Below are 21,286 nucleotides of genomic sequence, written 5' to 3' on the forward strand. Positions count from 1 at the left end.
TCAGGTGTTTTGGGCCAAATAAAATGAATTCTGTTTTATCTGAATTTAAGAGGAGAAAATTATGACTCAACCAGATTTTTGTCATTAAGACAAGCTTGTAATTTGACAAGTTGATCGGTGTCATCTGCTTTCAGGGAAAGGTAGATCTGTGTATCATCTGCATAACAGTGGAAGTTAATGGAGTGTTAACCTGATGATGTTCCCTACAGGAAGTCATGTAAGTCATGTGAGCACACAAAGGTGATATTTAAAATAAAGACTGATCTGACTTTATCAGAGATGAAGGCTTTTTATTTACTGAACTGAAAATGCTGAGATGTCTCAAAAGCCAACAGGAGAAAGACTCAAAGAAATCCAACATGCTTTAATTTCCCGCTACTCCCTGGTGAACCGTCTCCAGGAGACGATGCAGAGACGTCTGAGTAATAAGTGGAGATCTGACTTGCCACGGCCAATGAGATTGGCCTTAAACTTTGCCCAGGAAGTGATGAGCTTGCTGCCTCTTTTTACCCAATATCTGCTCAGCCTTTTCCTAGACTGGTGTTTGGCTGCCTTCTCAGTTCCTGTTTTTTTTTCTACCAAGAACATTAGGTTAAATAAGTTGACAGTAACATCCCCTGTTGTAGATATATCCTTCACAGGCTTTAGAAAACAGCATTGACCTTTGGGCTGTAAATTGTGATCAGAGAAATTATCCATCGTAAGTCAGTCGGCAGCAAGGTATTCTTTATCCCTCTGTTCCAAAACCGTAGATTAGAAGACCTCTTTTCCTCTCCACAGAGAAGTGCTCGCCTCCGAAAACCAGCAGATCATCATCGAACAGCTTGTCCAAGCATCAGACGGTATCTTTGGATCTCCTGGACACTCCACATCTCGAAGGTGGTTGATAGGTAAGTAGAGCCATCCTCTTCCACTCCTTTATCCTCATCACCACATGTTGGGTTAAGTGTTGAAGTTAGAGACTGCTGCTGACGACTCTCTTGGATTACTACAATAGATACTAAGTGGAAATAAACCATTTGATTGTTCACTGAATGTATTTATTTTCTTAATTTTGCTGGTGTGTGTCGACAATAATAGTCCATGGAGGATGTCCCTTTTGTTCCATTTTTCATTCCGCTATGTGCTTCGTCACTGCAGTTAGAAAGCCATTCTGCAGAATGCAAGGGAGCTTCAGGGTTACAAAAGAAGAACACTGTTTTAGCACTGGAAATCATCCCTGAGCAGAACTTTTATTCTACTATCACACCTGTTGAAATACTGGACCCCCCCAGGCCCAAAGGGAGGACGTGGGCCTGACCTCTGATGGGCTCACCACCCACCGAGGGAACCGTAGGGGCTGGGTGAAGGGTGGATTGGGTGGCAGCTGATGGCAGGGTGCCCAGCAGCAACATCCCCGGACACAGAGACGAGCTCTACTAGAGCTGGAGGAAATGTGTGGGCACAGGGAAGTCTGGACATCACTACTTAGACTGCTGCCCCCTTGAACCGGTCCCACATGAGCAGTTGGGCGGCTGTGGTTCAGTGGGGAGAGCAGTCGTCCCACAATTCGGTGGTTGTGAGTTTGATTTCTGTCTCCCCCTGTCTGCATATCGAAGTGTCCTTGGGCAAGACACTGAACCCTGAATTGCCCGCCCCCGTGGATAGACTGAGTGCCTTGCATTGCAGCCGCCCCTTCTGGTGTGTGAATGTATGTGAATGTGTTGTACATCACTTTGGACAAAAGTGTCTGCTAAATAGAATTGTGGTTCAAAATAGATGGATGGAGGGTTGGTGATCCTAATATTTACCACTTGATGCTTACAGGTGCAGAAAATGGCGAAACGACTCCTGCAGATCCTTGCCTTGTGGACTTTTGTGATCGGCATTGTGCAGTGCTGTCCAGAGCTGTGCCGCTGCTACGATAGAAATGGCAAGCACTTGGCAGCCTGTTCTTTCAACGGCCCACTCAAAGACCTGCAGGAGGTACCTGTTGGTCTCCCCTCCAATGTCTCCTCTGTGTTCCTTTCGTCTAACAAGATCAAATTTCTGAAAAGTAAAAGCTTCATCAACATCACGCAGGTCACTGCTCTCTATCTGGCTCACAACAGGATCGTCACGATAGAAAGAGGCACGCTGGCACACCTGACTCAGCTTGTCACCCTGGACATTAGTTACAATAAAATTGTAAACTTTCCATGGGAGGATCTGGTCAACCTCACAGCTCTTCATAGATTAAGAATGAACAACAATGAGATGGTGAACCTTCCAATGGATGCCTTTTCCACACTCGAAGACCTGGAGTTCCTGAGCATCAACAACAACAAATTCACCACCATTGTGCAGGGTACCTTCAGTGCTCTCTCCTCTTTGTCCCATCTTCAGATTTTTAACAACCCTTTTGCCTGCTCCTGCAGTCTGGAGTGGCTCAGGGATTGGGTTGCTACAACAAATGTTTCCGTCCCTGAGTTGACCTCAATTGTGTGTGACACTCCTGAAAACCTCAAAGGTATGATGGTCACAAATGTTCCGAAACTGGACTGCGAGGCTCCTGCTGTCACTGTAACATCTCAGCCAAACATTGAGGAATCCGATCTCTATGAAGGTGTCATGGTCATCTTAAACTGTGTGACAAAGGGAAGCCCCACGCCACAGGTCAGCTGGGAGGTGACTGTTGGAAATCAAAATTATATGTTTCCTTTGCCCTCCACTGGAGAAATGAATGATAAGCCCATTAATGATAAGACAACCAGGAACAGATTCCTTGTTTTCAGAAACGGCTCTCTCATTATTCCTCGTTTGAGTGAAAAGGAGAATGGTAATTACAGCTGCACTGCAGTCAATGACTTAGGCAAGGCAGAGGGAGGCGTTAAAGTGGTCCTGACTGTTTCACCAGAAACCTCATCCTCAACACCTGGCTTCAGTCCACCTGCAGAATCCATCACTTTGGCTTTATTGACAATTTTATTTTTTTCTGGAATCATCCATCTCTCTTTGGGAGATATGGAGTCCACCTGGATCAGCTAGGCAGCCGAGCCCTAGCGGCTGACATTCAACATATTGTCTGGACTTCTCCTCGTGCATGACTGTTGATGTGTTGTGCTCCCCCTCCACACTGTAGACCCCAACAGTTCTACTCAGTCATAATTAATTAGGGTGAAACAGTCAAAAGTTTAGATTTTTGCCATTTTACTGGAAACTGGTTAGGAAACTGAGGTATCACACAGCAAAAACTTCAAGCAAAAATTTTCTTGATTTCAGAGAATTTTCTCTTAAATCAATTCTTTCTATCTTGATGAAATATAATATTTAAGTCAATTTATCTGACTTTATCTGAAATCAAATAAAATGAGACATTTTCACTCAAAAAAAGTTCAAAAAACATGCTCAGATTTGGATTTATTGCAGTGCTGTCAGAAACCAGGACTTGAAAGGATCCAGACAGTTTGAAGGCAGGATCGAGGGGTGCTGACCCCTCGTTATGGACAGACATTTCATTCATGGACATTTAATGCTCTCTGGTGGGTACACCCGGACAGTTTACTCTCGATAATTTGAAGGTATTCAGAATCCTGCCGTTTTTATAGAACAACCTCTGGTGTTGTGCAGAGTTCTGCCTGCGGGTTTCAGCAGCAAATGGAAACCACACGAGACAATACTTTCTGTCAGTTTTATCAGTAACTACAAAAACCCAAAGTACATTGTGAAAGCTCAGATTTCTTTGGGTTAGAATCTGCTTCATCTGAAACAGAACTGCTGCTGTTGTCAATCAGTGTGTGTTTACACAGGCACCCATTGGAAACAGCTGCAGAACGGCATTATTCTTTCACAACAATAAATGTTGAACCAATTAATTCAAGCATATCCAGAAATTAAAAGAGATACGCCTATCTCTTTCTTTTGGACTAAGTTGGGCTCTTCCTCCTGTGAAAACAGGGATAGCTGGCTGAATTCCCAGTGTAGCCATGAGAACGTCATCACCGCGAAATATGGTGAAATTTCAAGAACAATCCAGCATCAGCAAGATGATCCTGGGTTCAAATCAAGCCCGGGGCCTTTCTGTGTGGAGTTGGCATGTTTTTCCTGTGTTTGCGTGGATTCCCTCCTGGTACTCCAGCTTCCTCCCCTGGTACAAAAACATGCATGTGAAGTAAACTGCCTCTTGGTGTGTGTGATTGTCTGTTCCTATGTGATGCACTGGAGTCCGGTCCAGGCTGGACCCTACCGTTGCTCACAAGCAGCCGGGACTGACTCTGGTAACCCTTAACAGGATAAGTGATGAAAAAAAAGGAATGAATTTAAATACAATACACAGTGTGTTGTTACTGGGATGACTGTGAAGGTTGGAAATATCTGTATTAAGGTTGTCAGAAGTGTCTGTAAAAAAAAGACAATGTCCTGGTAGAAAATCGCCAGAATATTTTTGATTATTTTACAGATTTCTTTTCTTACAGTGTCGATAATTTTGAGTGCAGTTTTCACGGATGAAAAGTTGTGTAATATTACTTTTTCAGGATGATATTCAGACAATTCAGTGTAAATGGAAATATAATTTATATTTTATGGAAGCTTAAAAGTTTTCTCAACATCACTTAAAAATGCTTGTGTAATTTGTTATACAAAAAAATTTGAGTGCAGTGAGCTTGTCGGGGTTCGCAGAGCAGAGCTTCTCTCTCTTCGCCTTCCTCCTTCCGCTTCATCTGCTAGGTCTTCTCGAAGCACACTGTAAAAACAAAAATGCTTTGAAAATCTGAAACTTCAAGATAACATGATGTGACACATTGAGCTTTCTTAATTTTTGCTTCTTGTGGTTGACATTGCTGAGGTTTACAAGTTCTGAGAGGAGTTTTGTCAACTTGGATCTTTTTGTTGACTTCATTTGGATAATCCTGCAAGGCTGAACCAGAAAGAGTTCTGGTTCCAGTGTCATGTGTATCTGCTTTCACCAAATGGAGATATTCTTTTCGAATAAATGTCTAAACCTTTATACCTTCAGTGCTGTGTATTTCTAGATTGACTGAACACAGATATTCTTGATGAATAACCATACAATTGTTACCCCTGTGAGTTGAAAATTTACCCCAATGAATAAAAATGTATATTGCTGTAATTATCTGAACAATGCTCAAGAAATAGATATTGAATGAAAAAAAAAAAAACACAAGTGAATGTGATCTGAAACAAATTCCTTTGTTGTCGGGTCAGTTTCTGTCAAAATGTACTGCTGGTTCCTGGTGGTTATTTGGGGTCGACCCAGAGTGTTAGACATTGCCTTTGTTGAAATTAAAGCTAATCTTATTGTCCAACAGAGAAGTCAAAAATTCAAAAACCACAGTTCTCTGAAGCAATGTTCACAAAAGTCACTGAGGAACTGCAGCACAAGAAGAAAGTCTACAAAAACAGAGAAGCTACAGGAAGAGACAGAATGCTGAAGGTTGCACCGGGTTACGACAACACTCAGGCACAGGTGGCAGACATCAGGGCTGGGAACAGCGATCCAAATCAAATTTTAACTTCATCATCACTTGCACATTATGTAGAATTGTGCCACAAATGATCGGCTGTGAACCCAGACATCAAAGTTTTTTCATGGACAAAAGTATGATGAACGAGAAGCGTTAAATGAACACTTCATGTTTTTCTGCCTGCAGTCTAACAACCTGCGCAGCTTGCAACCCCGACTCCCTTCTGTTTCCCAGGCCTGGCTGCCCACCCATCCCTGCTCTGACCACTACGTCAGCTCCGATCCTGAAACCCGTGCTCTCGGAAAGCAGCCTTGTTTCTGCAGCCTGGTCTGGAGGATCAACAGGGCCGGCGCGGGCTTCTCAGGCACCCTGGGCAAGCCCGACACGAGCGCCCCGTGGTAGTGTCGTGGAGAGTCGCACCGCGAGAGTTGTTGAGCGGGGGTGGCGACACCCTCGCTGGGGGGGGGCGATAGTCGGCAATAGTTGTCGAGGGGCGCAAGCGAGCGAACCAAGCAGTGCGCTGCTCAAACGGCCGTCACAGCGGCGCATCCTGGGCGGTGCACCTCACGGCCTCATCAAGCGGCCCCCTATGGCTCGGCGCCCTGGGCAAGTGCCCCGGATGCCCAGCCTCATCGCCGGCCCTGAGGATCAACTTAACTATCTGCACCTTGGAGTCAGTTGGCAGTTTTGTTTTTTGGGGCTCATTATTTCCTTTAAAATAACCTTTTCTGAAGACTGCATTTCTGCCTCTGCTTGCTTTCTGCACCTGAGCCTCCGACCCGCACCGTCGCAGTATTGCCTACTGCTGGTTGAGGGGGGGCTCCCTACCTTGGTGTGGGCATCCCACTGTCTGTAAGGGTCGGGGTGCTGGTGCGTTCAGTGGTCTTTGCCTGCCACTCACAGTGTGGACGGCCCCAGTGGTGGCTTTTTCTCTGCTCCTTAGTGCCATGTCATCCTAATGTAAGTCATGTGAGCATGCATGTATGTGTAGTGTGTGTATATATATTGAAGGTGGGAAAGATGGGTTTATTTTATACTAGGAGTGTAACGGTACACAAAAAGCCACTGTACGGTACGGCCACTGTACGGTACATACCTCAGTGTAAGGGTCACGGTTCGGTACGTTTTTCGGTATAGCGGAGAAAAAGAAACAAAAGCTCACATATGTACCAGAACATCTTTCCCAAGCTTTCACACGCGACAGATTTACACGAGACTGGCGGGTCTTCCAACTCTACACGCTGCATCTCTCATTCCGCTCATAGATCGTAAATATAATGGATAGAGCTTCTGTGACATCACCCATAGAGTTCCATAATCCCGTTGTGAAGACTTCGGCGAGTCCAGCAGGACGTCTCCATATCGAACAATTGAAACCGGTTGTAAATGTGATTGGTCCAGCCTGTCATGTGACCGCATCACGTGGACAGAGGAGGCGCTGTGATAGGGCAATTTATGCAAAACTTTAACTTGTAATATAAAATCAACACATGATTTATGTGAAAATCACAGTCTGGTGAAGCCAGCACGGTTATAGAAACAAGTGATAGAGATCAAAATATGTTCTGAAACCGGGCACTTTATATGTTTATTTGCACTCTGAAAATCGGCATTTTTGAATGGGTTTCAATGAGACCCGGGCTCTTTTTGAAACCAACATCATCGCCCCCTGCTGGAATAACTCCGGAATTATATCTTTTTTGCACTTCCGCATTATCTTCATGTTTTATGAGCGGAGGTTGGCGCCTGATTCCGCTTTTACTTTCTTCTTCGTTTGTTCATGTTTGGCTTTTTTTGTTGTTCTTCTTCTGTGGTAATGATGGTCGCTGGCAGCTTTTAGGCTCATTACCGCCACCTAAGGTTGTAATCAGGACTCACTTTTTTTTAACTCACTCGTGTATTCGTCATGTGATTGTGTGTACCGACCCGTGACCTGTACTGTTGAATACAAATACCGTTACACTCCTATTTTATACTGTTTTTAAATACTGTAAAGCACTTTGTGTTGCTTTTAACTGTATGAAAGGTGCTATTTAAATAAAGATTGATCTGATTTAATGACAGATGAAGGCTTTTTTTTAGTTACGAGGGGGGACCCAAAAGAAACCAGGCTGTGGTTATAAGTTTTTATTTTTTTATTTTCACATTTAATCAAAACTGTCACCTTCAAAATACTCTCCTTCGGCTTGAATACAGCGCTGCAGCCAGAATATCCATTGCTCAAAACAGTCAGCATGCTCCTGCGTAATGGTCCCTTTAAGAGAGTCCTTCGATTTTTTTTTGCACCTCCTCGTTCATTCTTGGGAAGAGACAGAAGTCGCACGGGGCTGAGTCGAGGCAATATGGCAGATGGGGCAGCAGGGCCATGCCGTTTTTCATCAGGAACTGTTTTACGCGCAGAGCCTCGTGCTTAAAGGAATACTCCACCCAAAAAACGATTTGGCCTCATTTTCTACTCACCCTCATGCTGAGAAACACTCTGGAGCACTTTTTTGACGTTTCAAATGCAGTTGGAGATGTTTGGGGATTTTCGTTGTCAACAAACAGGGACCGACAGAGCCCGACAGAAAAAATGGTCCATAAAATCCACAAAACGTTCCCATTTTCCTTCATACTGCTCGTCCGCTGTAATCCAAGTGTCCTGAGTGCGTAACGTCCATAATTAATTCTTAACGAGGTCATTTAGTACATTTTAAGAGCCCAAACAGTGCGCTCTGTACAGCTCCATTGCATGTCTGCACGCGCACCCTGAACTACGGAAGCCGCGGCAGACCAAGCAACACGCTTGTGCCCTTTCAGCAGGACACCGAATTCAAAGCTTTAAAACAGTAGCCAATCACTTTTGTGATTGTCCACAGCTCGGTTACTCACAGCAGAATATATACAGCGGAACTTCTTCTTCTACGCTTGCAATTTAGAAAAGTAGTCGCTGAAAGCGCGCAAGCGTCTGGCTTGGTCTGCCGCGGCTTCCGTAGTTCAGGGTGCGCGCGCAGACATGCAATGGAGCTGTGTGAGAGCGCCCTGTTTGGGCTCTTAAAATGTACTAAATGACCTCGTTAAGAATTAATTATGGACGTTACGCGCTCAGGACACTTGGATTACAGCGGACGAGCAGTATGAAGGAAAATGGGAACGTTTTGTGGATTTTATGGACCATTTTTTCTGTCGGGCTCTGTCGGTCCCTGTTTGTTGACAACGAAAATCCCCAAACATCTCCAACTGCATTTGAAACGTCAAAAAAGTGCTCCAGAGTGTTTCTCAGCATGAGGGTGAGTAGAAAATGAGGCCAAATCGTTTTTTGGGTGGAGTATTCCTTTAAAACAGTCCTCACTCTCCCACAGTGCCGGCCGCTTCAGCCTGACCGCCTCCCGGAGCCGCTGCAGCAGTGATGATCTTCCCAAACAGCCCTCCATCGTCCTCCAGCTGCCTTTTCAGCTCCTGGCACATGTCCATGCCAGCCTGTTTCTGCTCCGTGGTTAAGAGGCGCAGGACCATTTTGGGATTTTTCGAAGAAGGGGGCGGGACTGTAGTAACATAAACACTGTGTGTGAGCTGCCTGTGCGTCTTTGGGAGGTGAAATTTTTCACAGTTATGCTTAAGGCTATGCTATAGCGACATATGAAGGCCAAAAGTCTGAAATCATTATTGGGTTTGTTTTTTTTATATATATCCACAGTCCGGTTACTTTTGGGTGCCCCCTCGTACTGTTTTTTAAACACTGGAAAGCACTTTGTGTTGCTTTTAACTGTATGAAAGGTGATATTTAAATAAAGATGAAGGCTTTTTTAGTTATTGAACTGAAACTGCTGAGATGTTTCTAAGCCAACAAGAGAAAGTCTGTAAGAAATCCAGCATGCTTTAATTTCCCGCTACTCCCTGGTGAACCATCAACAGGAGACAATGCGGAGACGTCTAAGTAATCAGCGGAGATCTGACTTGCCATGGCCAGTGAGATTGGCCCTAAAGTTTGGCCAGAAAGTGATGAGCTTGCTGCTTCTTTTTGCTCAATATCTGCTCAGCCTTTTCCTAGACTGGGCTTTAGCTGCCTTCTCAGTTCCTGTTTTTTTTTCAAGCAAGTACATTAGGTTGAAAAAGTTCACAGTAACATCCCCTTTTGTAGATATATCCTTCACAGGCTTTTGGAAACAGCATTGACTTTTGGGGAGTATAATGTGATCAGGGAAATTATCCATCGTAAGTTAGTCGGCAGCAAGGTATTCTTTATCCCTCTGTTCCAAAACCGTAGATTAGAAGACCTCTTTTCCTCTCCACAGAGAAGTGCTCACCTCCGAAAACCAGCAGGTCATCATCGAACAGCTTTTCCAAGCATCAAACGGTATCTTTGGATCTCCTGGACACTCCACATCTCTAAGGCGGTTGATAGGTAAGTAGAGCCATCCTCTTCCACTCCTTTATCCTCATCACCACCTGTTGGGTTAAGTGTTGAAGTTAAAGACTGCTGCTGATGGCTCTCTTGGATTATTACAATAGATACCAAGTGGAAATAAACCATTTGATTGTTCACTGAATGTATTTATTTCTTAATTTTGCTTGTGTGTCAACAATAATAGTCCATGAAAGACGTCCCTTTTTTTCCATTTAACATTCCACTATGTGTTTCATCACTGCAGTTAGAAAGCCATTCTGCAGAATGCAAAGGAGCTTCAGGGTTACAAAAGAAGAACACTGTTTTAGCACTGGAAATCATCCCTGAGCAGAACTTTTATTCTACTGTCACACTGATCTAAACAGACCCAGCCCCAGCCCCCCAGCCTCAAGGGAGGACGTGGGCCTGAACTTTGATGGGCTCACCACCCACCGAGGGAAAAGTAGGGGCTGGGTGAAGGGTGGATTGGGTGGCAGCCGATGGCAGGGTGCCCAGCAGCAACATCCCTGGACACAGAGACGAGCTCTACTAGAGCTGGAGGAAATGTGTGGGCACAGGGAAGTCTGGACATCACTACTTAGACTGCTGCCCCCTTGAACCGGTCCCACATAAGCAGTTGGGCAGTTGTGGTTCAGTGGGGAGAGCAGTCATCGGACAGTTGGAGGGTTGTGAGTTCGATTCCTGTCTCCCTCTGTCTGCATGTCGAAGTGTCCTTGGGCAAGACACTGAACCCTGAATTGCCCGCCCCCGTGGATAGACTGAGTGCCTTGCATGGCAGCCATCCTTTCTGGTGTGTGAATGTATATGAATGTGTTGTACGTTACTTTGGACAAAAGCATCTGCTAAATAGTACTGTGGTTCAAGATGGATGGATGGAGGGTTGGTGATGCTAATACTTACTACTTGATGCTTACAGGTGCAGAAAATGGCGAAACGACTCCTGAAGATCCTTGCCTTGTGGACTTTTGTCATCGGCATTGTGCAGTGCTGTCCAGAGCTGTGCCACTGCCAAAACAAATTTGCCCGTCAATTTGCAGACTGTGCTTACAAAGACCTGCTGGTGGTACCTGTTGGTCTCCCCTCCAATGTCACCACTGTGAGCCTTTCGGCCAACAAGATCAACTTTCTGAAAAGCGAAAGCTTCATCAACATCACGCAGGTCACCTCTCTCTGGCTGGCTCACAATGAGATCATCACGATAGAAACAGACACGCTGGCGCCCCTGAATCAGCTTCGCAACCTGGACATCAGTTACAATAAGATTGTGAACTTTCCATGGGAGGATCTGGCCAACCTCACAGCTCTTCAGCTTCTGAAAATGAACAACAATGAGATGGTGAACCTTCCAATGGATGCCTTTTCCACGCTCAAAGACCTGCGGTCCCTGCGCATCAACAACAACAAATTCACCACCATTGTGCAGGGTACCTTCAGTGCTCTCTCCTCTTTGTCCCATCTTAAGATTTTTGACAACCCTTTTGCCTGCTCCTGCAGTCTGGAGTGGCTCAGGGATTGGATTGCTGCAACAAATGTTTCCGTCCCTGAGTTGACCTCAATTGTGTGTGACACCCCTGAAAACCTGAACGGTACGATGGTCACAAATGTTCCTAAACTGGACTGCGAGGCTCCTGCTGTCACTGTAACATCTCAGCCAAACATTGATGAATCAGATCTCTATGAAGGTGTCATGGTCATCTTAAACTGTGTGACAAAGGGAAGCCCCATGCCACAGGTCAGCTGGGAGGTGACTGTTGGAAATCAAAATTATATGTTTCCTTTGCCCTCCACTGGAGAAATGAATGATAAGCCCATTAATGATAAGACAACCAGCGACAGATTCCTTGTTTTCAGAAACGGCTCTCTCATTATTCGTCGTTTGAGTGAAAAGGAGAATGGTAATTACAGCTGCACTGCAGTCAATGACTTAGGAAAGGCAGAGAGCGGCGTTAAAGTGGTCCTGACTGTTTCACCAGAAACCTCATCCTCAACACCTGGCTTCAGTCCACCTGCAGAATCCATCACTTTGTCTTTATTGACTATTTTCATTTCTTCTGGAATCATCCATCTCTCTTTGGGAGATATGGAGTCCACCTGGATCAGCTAGGCAGCCGAGCCCTAGCAGCTGACATTCAACATGTTGTCTGGACTTCTCCTCGTGCATGACTGTTGATGTGTTGCGCTCCCCCTCCACACTGTAAGCTCCAACAGTTCTACTCAGTCATAATTAGTTAGGGTGAAACAGTCAAAAGTTTAGATTTTTGCCATTTTACTGGAAACTGGTTAGGAAACTGAGGTATCACACTGCAAAAACTTCAAACCTGAGCAAGTTTTTTAAACTTGTTTTGAGTGAAAATGTCTCGTTTTACTTGATTGAAGATAAATTGACTTAAATATTATATTTGATCAAAATAAAAAAAAGACTTGATTTAAGAGAAAATTCTCTAAAATCAAGAAAAATTTGACTTGTTCTATGGGCAGATTGTTTTTCTAATTTCAAAGTAAAAGTATCTTAATTGAAGAAAACATTAAGCCTTTCTATCTTGATGAAATATAATATTTAATGAGGGTTGAACAGTCAAAAGTTTAGATTTTTGATATTTTACTGGAAACTGGCTAGGAAACTGAGGTGTCAGTCAGAAACCAATATTTTACAGGATCCAGACAGTTTGAAGGGAGGATCGAGGGGTGCTGACCCCTCGTTACGGAAGGACATTACATTCACGGACATTTAGTGCTATCTGGTGGGTACACCGGGACAGGTCAGATAAGATAAGATAAGACTCCATTGATCCCACGATGGGGAAATTTCACTGTTACAGCAGCCCAAAGAAGAAGTACCACAGTAACAAATAAATATAAATAAACAGAAAGACAACAACACAAAGTGCAAAAAAGTTTGCCGGCAAGCATTTCACACATTTTGCAGGCAACACCGTGCACATCCTTAGCACCACAAACAGGAGGATGGGGCATGCTCCACTGCCCATAAATAGGTGGATGAGTTTGCAGACCGGAGGAGGCAAAAGCACATCAAAAACACCACACAAGGGAATTTATAGAGCGGCATTGTAGAGTCTGAAAGACGGTGGAATAAACGACCTGCGGAAACGCTCCTTCTTACACCGAGGGTGCACCACTCTGTTGCTGCTACTCTCGATAGTTTGAAGGATTTTCAAAATCCTGACGTTTTTATAGAACAACCTCCGGTGTTGTGCACATTCCTGCCTTCAGGTTTTTAGCAACAAACGTAAACTACATGAGACAATGCTTTCTGTCAGTTTTATCAGTAACTACAAAAACCCAAAGTACGTTGTGAAAGCTCAGATTTCTTCGCGTTAGAATTAGTTTAATCTGAAACAGAGCTGCTGCTGTTGTCAATCAGTGTGTGTTTACACAGGCAACCATTGGAAACTGCTGCAGAACGGCATTATTCTTTCACAACAATAAATGTTGGACCATTTAATTCAAGCATATCCAGAAATTAAGAGAGATGCGCCTATCTCTTTCTTTTGGACTAAGTTATGCTCTTCCTCCTGTGAAAACAGGGATAGCTGCCTGAAATCCCAGTGCAGCCATGAGAACGCCATCACGGCAAAATATGGTGAAATTTCAAGAACAATCCAGCATCAGCAAGATGATCCTGGGTTCAAATCAAGCCCGGGGCCTTTCTGTGTGGAGTTGGCATGTTTTTCCTGTGTTTGCGTGGATTCCCTCCTGGTACTCCAACCTTCTCCCCCGGTACAAAAACATGCATGTGAAGTAAATTACCTCTAGGTGTGTGTGATTGTCTGTCCCTATGTGATGCACTGGAGTCCGGTCCAGGCTGGACCCTGCCGTTGCCCACAAGCAGCCGGGACTGACTCTGGTGACCCTTAATAAGTGATTAAAAAAACCGAATCAATTTCAATGTACACAATGTGTTGTTACTAGGAATGACTATGAAGGTTGGAAATATCGGCATTAAGGTTGACAGAAGTGTCTGTAGAAAAACGGACAGTGTCCTGGTAGAAAATCACCAGAATATTTTCAATTATTTTACAGATGTTTTTGTTACAGTGTCGATAATTTTGAGTGCAGTTTTCACAGACGAAAAGCTGTGTAATATTACTTTTTTTTGAAGATGATATTCAGATAATTCAGTGTAAATGTAAATATAATTTGTATTTTATGGGAACTTAAACGTTTCCACAACATCACTTAAAAATACTTGTGTAATCTGTTATACAAACAAATTTGAGTGCAGTGAGCTTGTCGGGGTTCACAGAGCAGAGCTTCTTGCTCTTCGCCTTCCTCCTTCAGCTTCATCTGCTCGGTCTTCTCAAAGCACACTGTAAAAACAAAAATTCATCAAAAATCTGAAACTTCAAGATAACATGATGTGACACATTAAGCTTTCTTGATGTTTGCTTCTCATTGACATAGTTGAGGTTTACAAGTTCTGACAGGAGTTTTGTCAACTTGAGTCTTTTTGTTCACTTCATTCAGATAATCTTGCAAGGCTGAACCAGAAAGAGTTCTGGTTCCAGTGTCATGTGTTTCTGCATTCACCAAATGGAGAAATTCTTTTAGAATAAATGTCTAAACCTTTTTACCTTCAGTGCTGTGCATTTCCCAATTGACTGAACACAGATATTCTTGATGAATAATCATACAATTTTTACTCCTGTGATGTGAAAATTTACCTCAATGAATAAAAATGTATATTGCTGTAATTATCTGAACAATGCTCAAGAAATATATATTGAATAAAACAAAACACAAGTGAATGTGATCTGAAACAAATTCCTTTGTTGTCGGGTCATTTTCTGTCAAACTGTATTGCTGGTTCCTGGTGGTTATGTGGGGTGGACCCAGAGTGTTAGACATTGCCTTTGTTGAAAATAAAGCTCATCTTATTGTCCAACAGAGAAGTCAAAAATCCAAATACCAAAGTTCTCTGAAGCAATGTTCACAAAAGTCATATAGGAACTGCAGCACAAGAAGAAAGTCTGTAAAAACAGAGACGCTACAGGAAGAGACAGAATGCTGAAGGTAGAAAACACAGACGACGGACTGACCATAACCCAAGGCACCGGGTTACGACGACACTGAGGTACAGGTGGAAGACATCAGGGCTGGGAACAGCGATCCAAATCAAATTTTAACTTCATCAACATTTGCATATTAAATAAAATAGTGCCGCAAATGATCAACTGCGGACCCAGACATTAAAGTTTTTTCATTGACAAAACTGTGATGAGCAACCCTATCAAGCAGCCTTTATAACTTTTCTTGTAAATAGCATTTTTGCATTAGAAATTAACCTTTATGTTAACATTGTGGTTATCATTTACTGTTTATTAGTACTACTCTGTCGAGGTATACCGTTAAAAAATACAAAATAAAACAAACAAACAAAATGTAAATTTCAAATCTAAGGCAGAAATCAGTGAATATGACTTTCATTTCTTATTTGGAAAGTGTAGGCTGTTCAATTTTAGCAAGTTTAGTCGACTCAAAACTAAACACTCCACTACAACAAATCCCTCCTATAAAACTGGGTAATTCTCAGCACATTGACCCACCACAAACGTAGCTCTACCTCCGGACCCGCTGTGTGTCTATTTCCTGTTCCTGATTATGCTGATATTCGACAATAGATTAGTCAAAATTAATAAGCCTATTCAGCACATTCGGTTGCAATAACAAGCATGCAACCATGCAAGCTGAAGGAAGTTCATTACTTTTAAGGAATTCCATGAGGTTATCTCAGGCTAAAGTATCAACTCCATTATTATTATTAATTATTAGGGCTATATCTCCTTCAGTCCAGTCACTGGTAATCTGTTTATTTGTCTCTGATAAACTTTGTACTGAAGACCTCCTGGAGTCATTGATTCGAGTTTCTTCCAATCATTCAGTATTCTGTGAGCCATGTTCAATAAGTAACAGGTATACACACATCAGCGGTCAATCTGGAGTGGTCACAGTGCCCGGAGACAAGAGTTCACCAGGAAACTTCTACAGTGAAACTTTATTCACTTGTGTTTTATCCACCAGCTCACAGTTTACAGTCAACATGCTGAAGCTACACTAACACAATGTCTCCTGTTATTCTAAAGAGAGTTAGATAGTTAGTTCTCACAGAAATGTTTTTGGAGTGTTGCTCCAGAATTCTCATCCAGTCTTTATGACCATCACACACTTGCACCTCAGGACAATAATCTCTCTTCAAAAACAGGACCTACACAACAAAGATAAGAATAACAAATCAGTCCCTGTGTCCTTACGTCTGTTTTACTTCTTTTCATGTTCTTGTCCTTTCTTCTGTATTGTTTTTTCCCTTCAGCCTCCCAAATGGGATGGTAAATTAGAGTTATTAGGGATGTATTCAGAGAATCTCCCACTTGCGCAAGGTTTGGGCATCTTGAAGTTTTAAAATTAAACGCTGCTGCTCTCTTGGATCATCAGAATAGATATTAAGTGGAAATAAACCATTTGATTGTTCACTAAATGCATCGGTTTTGCTTATGTGTAACAACTGAATGTCAACAGTTAAATTACATGGGAGCTGTCTTTTTTGTCCCATTAGTTATTCCAACATCTGCTACTTCGCTGCTATTAGAAAGCCATCCTATGGAATTCAAGGGAGCTTCAGGGATACAAAACATGAATACTGTTTTATCACTGGTAATCATAGTGTGACATTTATTCCAATGTCTGTCAGCAAAAAAAAAAAAAAAATCCTGAAATATCCTCACAGTAAAATAAAAAAAATATAGTCTGACAATTCCTGTTGCTTTCAGTTCAGATTTTTTTTCTTTTCATAGCAAGATGGTTTTAACACTGGATTAACATCAATTTGACCCGATGAAAATTGAAGGTTCGGAGGGACAAAGGGTCGTGAGTCACATGAATCTTTTTGAGTTTACGGATATTCTTCTGTTTCACATAAATGAACATAATCAGGATGGGATGAGAGCAAAAAAAAAAAAAAAATTCATCCAGGAATGGTATGTAATGCTTGGATTTATATTGTGTTGTTTCCTGGCTACACATTACTTAATTTATTTTAAACTGACCTTTTTTTTCAGTAGATTTGACACTGCTGTAGATTTATAGTAAGTGGAGGGGGAGCGGGAGGAGGAGGGGGGACCGCTGTGTGTTTTTTCTTTGTTTTTGTTTTTTTGTTTTTTTGGACTGCAGATCTGATTTGAAACACTGGGCATCGATGCTACTTATTAAACCTGGTGAACTGTTATGTGTAATTAATACTGTCCTCCACCTTCTCTTTTTCCTTTTTTTACACTGGTAACCATAAGTTGCCCACAGGTGTGTGTGTGTGTGTGTGTGTGTGTGTGTGTGTGTGTGTGTGTGACAGTCTGTCTCTCTGTCCAGGGTTTGACCTGCAGGACCGAGTGTCCAGAAGCGGGTAGAGATGGGTCAATGTTCGAAGGAGCAGGAGCAGGCTACACTACTGTAAGTTCACCAGAAGGTGGCAGCATTTGACTAAGAAAGGGGGCCAGTAATCCAGGACCATTCGGAAAGCAACTCAAGAGAGCGCGCGCACACACGCACGCACACTCGCACGCACATAGACTTTGCGTCAAGCACTGGATTAACAGCAAAAATAGCAGAAACCTTAAGCATAAGGTGAGGATTTAAATTTCAACTATATCAGATTTAATATCAGTAAGCGTGTGTTGCAGAATTAATGGAAATTCCACTTTCATTCGCTCAGTGTGTGCAAACTCTTGTCTGAGTCCATTAATTAAAAACAACAGGCTGCAGCCAAGCAGGTCAGAGATGAGACTCGGGTCAGAGCGATAAATTAAACATCAGATCCTAAATTATGAATTTTCTTGAAGGGCGGAGGACCTCGAGCTTCTGTATCTTTAATAGTGAGCAGGAAGATGGGAGAGGCTGCGCGTTCACGGTTGCTTTTCTCGCTCCGCAGCGGCGGGAGCGCGCAGTGGATCCCACACTGGCTGGAGAGGGAAAGAGCAGCCGTCGGACTGCAACAGCGACTCACCGGGAAAAATGATCCCTCCACCGTCGTCCATCAGCGCTGTCCTGGTCTGCAAACGCCGTGTGAACGGATCCACGACGGATGAGGATTTTAGTTTTTGCCACCAATAAACTTGTTTCACGGGACTTTCGACTGCGAGCTTGTATAATAAGACACAGGAACCCAAGTTGAGACTGTTCAGGTAAGATGATTCAATCCATAACAAGGAAGTTAGTGATGCTTCAAGATTTTATAATGCAGACCTTGAGCAGCGTCCGGATCAAAGATTGGATAAAAACAAATCATGATACGGACAGTTTGGCATGGATAAACTGAAGTCATTTGTTCTTAAATGCATGGGAAATATATTATTGTATGTAACAAATGTGAAATTGAAGCTTCCATTTCACTAAAAGCAAAATGCTTAGTTTCTGAAAGATTACAAAAAGAGAGAAGGTTTCAGCACCACGGACAGCTCCACGGACGCTCTTGCCCGGACTGGAGAGCGGAAACGCGCTCAGAGCAGGAGAGTCCGTCTGACCCTGAATCTGCACAAACATCTCCTACAGCATCGTTTTGTATGCAGAACGCCATTCATTAAACAATATCCATGCAACAATGTGGCTTTTTGGATTCACGTTGGCAAATGTAACCTTTGCCTTTTAAGTGTTTTAGTTTTTCAACTGTAATTTCAATCATCTTGTATTTTCAGTCTCCTGATTTTAACGAGTTTGCGTTGTGTTTTCAGGTTTTGTAGATTAGAATCAGTAAGCACAATTAAGCTACACAGGAAATGACCGCAGTGTAATGGACACATATGCAATATATGTCACACTCACATGTCTGATGAAAAAAAAAATGGCTGGTGATCCTAATATTTACTACTTGATGCTTTCAGGTGCAGAAAATGGCCAAACGACTCCTGCAGATCCTTGCCTTGTGGACTTTTGTCATCGGCATTGTGCAGGGCTGTCCAGAGCAGTGCAGCTGCCAAGACAAATTTGCCCACCAGTTTGCAGACTGTGCTTACAAAGACCTGCTGGTGGTACCTGTTGGTCTCCCCTCCAATGTCACCACTGTGAGCCTTTCGGCCAACAAGATCAAATTTCTGAAAAGTAAAAGCTTCATCAACATCACGCAGGTCACCTCTCTCTGGCTGGCTCACAATGAGATCGTCACGATAGAAACAGACACGCTGGCGCCCCTGAATCAGCTTCGCAACCTGGACATCAGTCACAATAAGATTGTGAACTTTCCATGGGAGGATCTGTTCAACCTCACAGCTCTTCAGCTTCTGAAAATGAACAACAATGAGATGGAGAACCTTCCAATGGATGCCTTTTCCACGCTCAAAGATCTGCGGTCCCTACGCATCAACAACAACAAATTCACCACCATCGTGCAGGGTACCTTCAGTGCTCTCTCCTCTTTGTCCCATCTTCAGATTTTTAACAACCCTTTTGCCTGCTCCTGCAGTCTGGAGTGGCTCAGGGATTGGATTTCTACAACAAAAATTTCCGTCCCTGAGTTGACCTCAATTGTGTGTGACACCCCTGAAAACCTGAAAGGTATGATGGTCACAAATGTTCCTAAACTGGACTGCGAGGCTCCTGCTGTCACTGTAACATCTCAGCCAAACATTGAGGAATCAGATCTCTATGAAGGTGTCATGGTCATCTTAAACTGTGTGACAAAGGGAAGCCCCACGCCACAGGTCAGCTGGGAGGTGACTGTTGGAAATCAAAATTATATGTTTCCTTTGCCCTCCACTGTAGAAATAAATGATAAGCCCATTAATGATAAGACAACCAGCGACAGATTCCTTGTTTTCAGAAACGGCTCTCTCATTATTCCTCGTTTGAGTAAAAAGGAGAATGGTAATTACAGCTGCACTGCAGTCAATGACTTAGGAAAGGCAGAGGGAGGCGTTAGAGTGGTCCTGACAGCAAAACAGAAACAAGATGGCAATTCAATTCCCGATTCAACTGTAGACAAGATCCGTCCATCCAGTAAGAAGCCCTCAGACCCCATGACCTCTAAGAACAATGTGATCAACTGGGATAAACCTGGAGAAAAGATCAAAAGTGAGCCTGATGGTTCAAAAGACAAAAGTGACAAAACCGAACAGACTGCTTCTAAGGACCTGACTTTTGCGAGCCGTTGTGGCGTCCGAGACAGCAGTGAATACATCTCCAACCATGCTTTTAACATGAGCTTAGATGACCTGAAGCAGTACACGTTTGATTTTGGTGTCCTTGCATTAGAAGTGTCCGAGACTGAGGCTAAAGTGCAGCTCAATCCGCTGCAGATTCCCAGCAGCAAATCCAACCTCCATCTGAGTCAAGCCGAAAACCAGGAGATGGTGATCAAAGAGCCTGTTGGGTTGTACCAGTCATCCAGTAAGACCACCCTCGACATACTCTACCTCTGCGTGGACACTGGGAACGGACACTCCATGGTTGAGTGGTCGAAGATAGAGGAGGGGAAAAATGCCTACCATTTCCACGGCTTGCAGCCTGGCACCAATTACACACTTTGTCTCACCTATGGGGGGCAGGACTGCCAGGTCCAAGTAGTCTTCACAACGAGGAAGAAGATCCCCTCCCTGCTTATCATTGTGGTCGTCAGCATTTTCCTATTGGGTCTGGCCACTGTCCCCCTGCTGGGGGCCACCTGCTGCCATTTACTATACAAGTATCAAGGGAAAACCTACAAGCTGATCATGAAGGCTCAGAATCCCGACCAGATGGAGAAACAAATGAAAGATTTCGATCCGCGCGCCTCTTTCGTGGAGTCTGAGAAAACCTTCAACCCCAGCGAGCTGGGCGACGGGGAGGCAGAGGGAGAGGCCGAGGGAGAGGAGGGCGACGGGGAGGGGGAGGCCGAGGGCAGCGTGGTGACCGAGTCCATCCCCGGATCCTCGTCCAAAACCAACCCGGAGGAGTTCGAGGTGGGCTCGGAGTACAGTGACAGACTACCGCTGGGAGCCGAGGCCGTCAACATCTCGGAGGAAATCAACGGAAACTACAAGCAGCCGAGCCGCTGACCCGCCGACCCGTCTGCCAGTGTGTTGTAAAAAAAAATATTTTCCTTTTTAAGTAGCCTACATTCAAGCAGGTAACTCACACACATCAGTACAAGTGAAAACGGTGGCGTCGTATTTGGAGAGAGAAAAAAAGGTGCATTATTAGTTCTTTTACCTCAAAAAACTCCTATGATCACAGAGATTGGAAGTTTGATTTATGTGGCATCTGTAGTCAAGTGTACGGTTTAAAGAGCATAAGTTTACAAAGCAAGCACAGTTTTGTACAGTGTTTTTGAAGACCTTAAAACTGACAGAAAAGCAGTAAAAACATTCCCTCTCTTATTGGACGGGCGCGCGGGTAGAAGCGCAAAATGCGATGGATGAGGCGCGCGATAAGGTTAAGAAAAAAAAAAAAAAGACAGCTAAATCATAAATAACATTTA

The 21,286-nt window shown here is 43.6% G+C and overlaps 2 protein-coding genes across 2 annotated transcripts; both read left to right on the forward strand.

The window, feature by feature from the left end:
* Positions 1-579: 579 nt before the first annotated feature.
* Positions 580-14,613, forward strand: LOC115391620 (uncharacterized). The gene is made up of 6 exons (XM_030095904.1): positions 580-700; positions 781-890; positions 1,807-3,001; positions 5,289-5,446; positions 5,631-5,771; positions 10,748-14,613. Exons 3-6 carry the CDS (start codon positions 1,816-1,818, stop codon positions 11,933-11,935), a joined length of 2,673 nt encoding a protein of 890 aa, XP_029951764.1. The 5' UTR covers positions 580-700; positions 781-890; positions 1,807-1,815; the 3' UTR covers positions 11,936-14,613.
* Positions 14,614-17,546: 2,933 nt separating this feature from the next.
* Positions 17,547-20,984, forward strand: islr2 (immunoglobulin superfamily containing leucine-rich repeat 2). Its single transcript, XM_030095890.1, has 2 exons — positions 17,547-18,020; positions 18,717-20,984. Exon 2 carries the CDS (start codon positions 18,726-18,728, stop codon positions 20,862-20,864), a length of 2,139 nt encoding a protein of 712 aa, XP_029951750.1. The 5' UTR covers positions 17,547-18,020; positions 18,717-18,725; the 3' UTR covers positions 20,865-20,984.
* The last annotated feature ends 302 nt before the right edge of the window (positions 20,985-21,286 follow it).

The sequence above is a fragment of the Salarias fasciatus genome, chromosome 7, assembly GCF_902148845.1.
Source record: "Salarias fasciatus chromosome 7, fSalaFa1.1, whole genome shotgun sequence".
Taxonomy (NCBI): Eukaryota; Metazoa; Chordata; class Actinopteri; order Blenniiformes; family Blenniidae; genus Salarias; species Salarias fasciatus.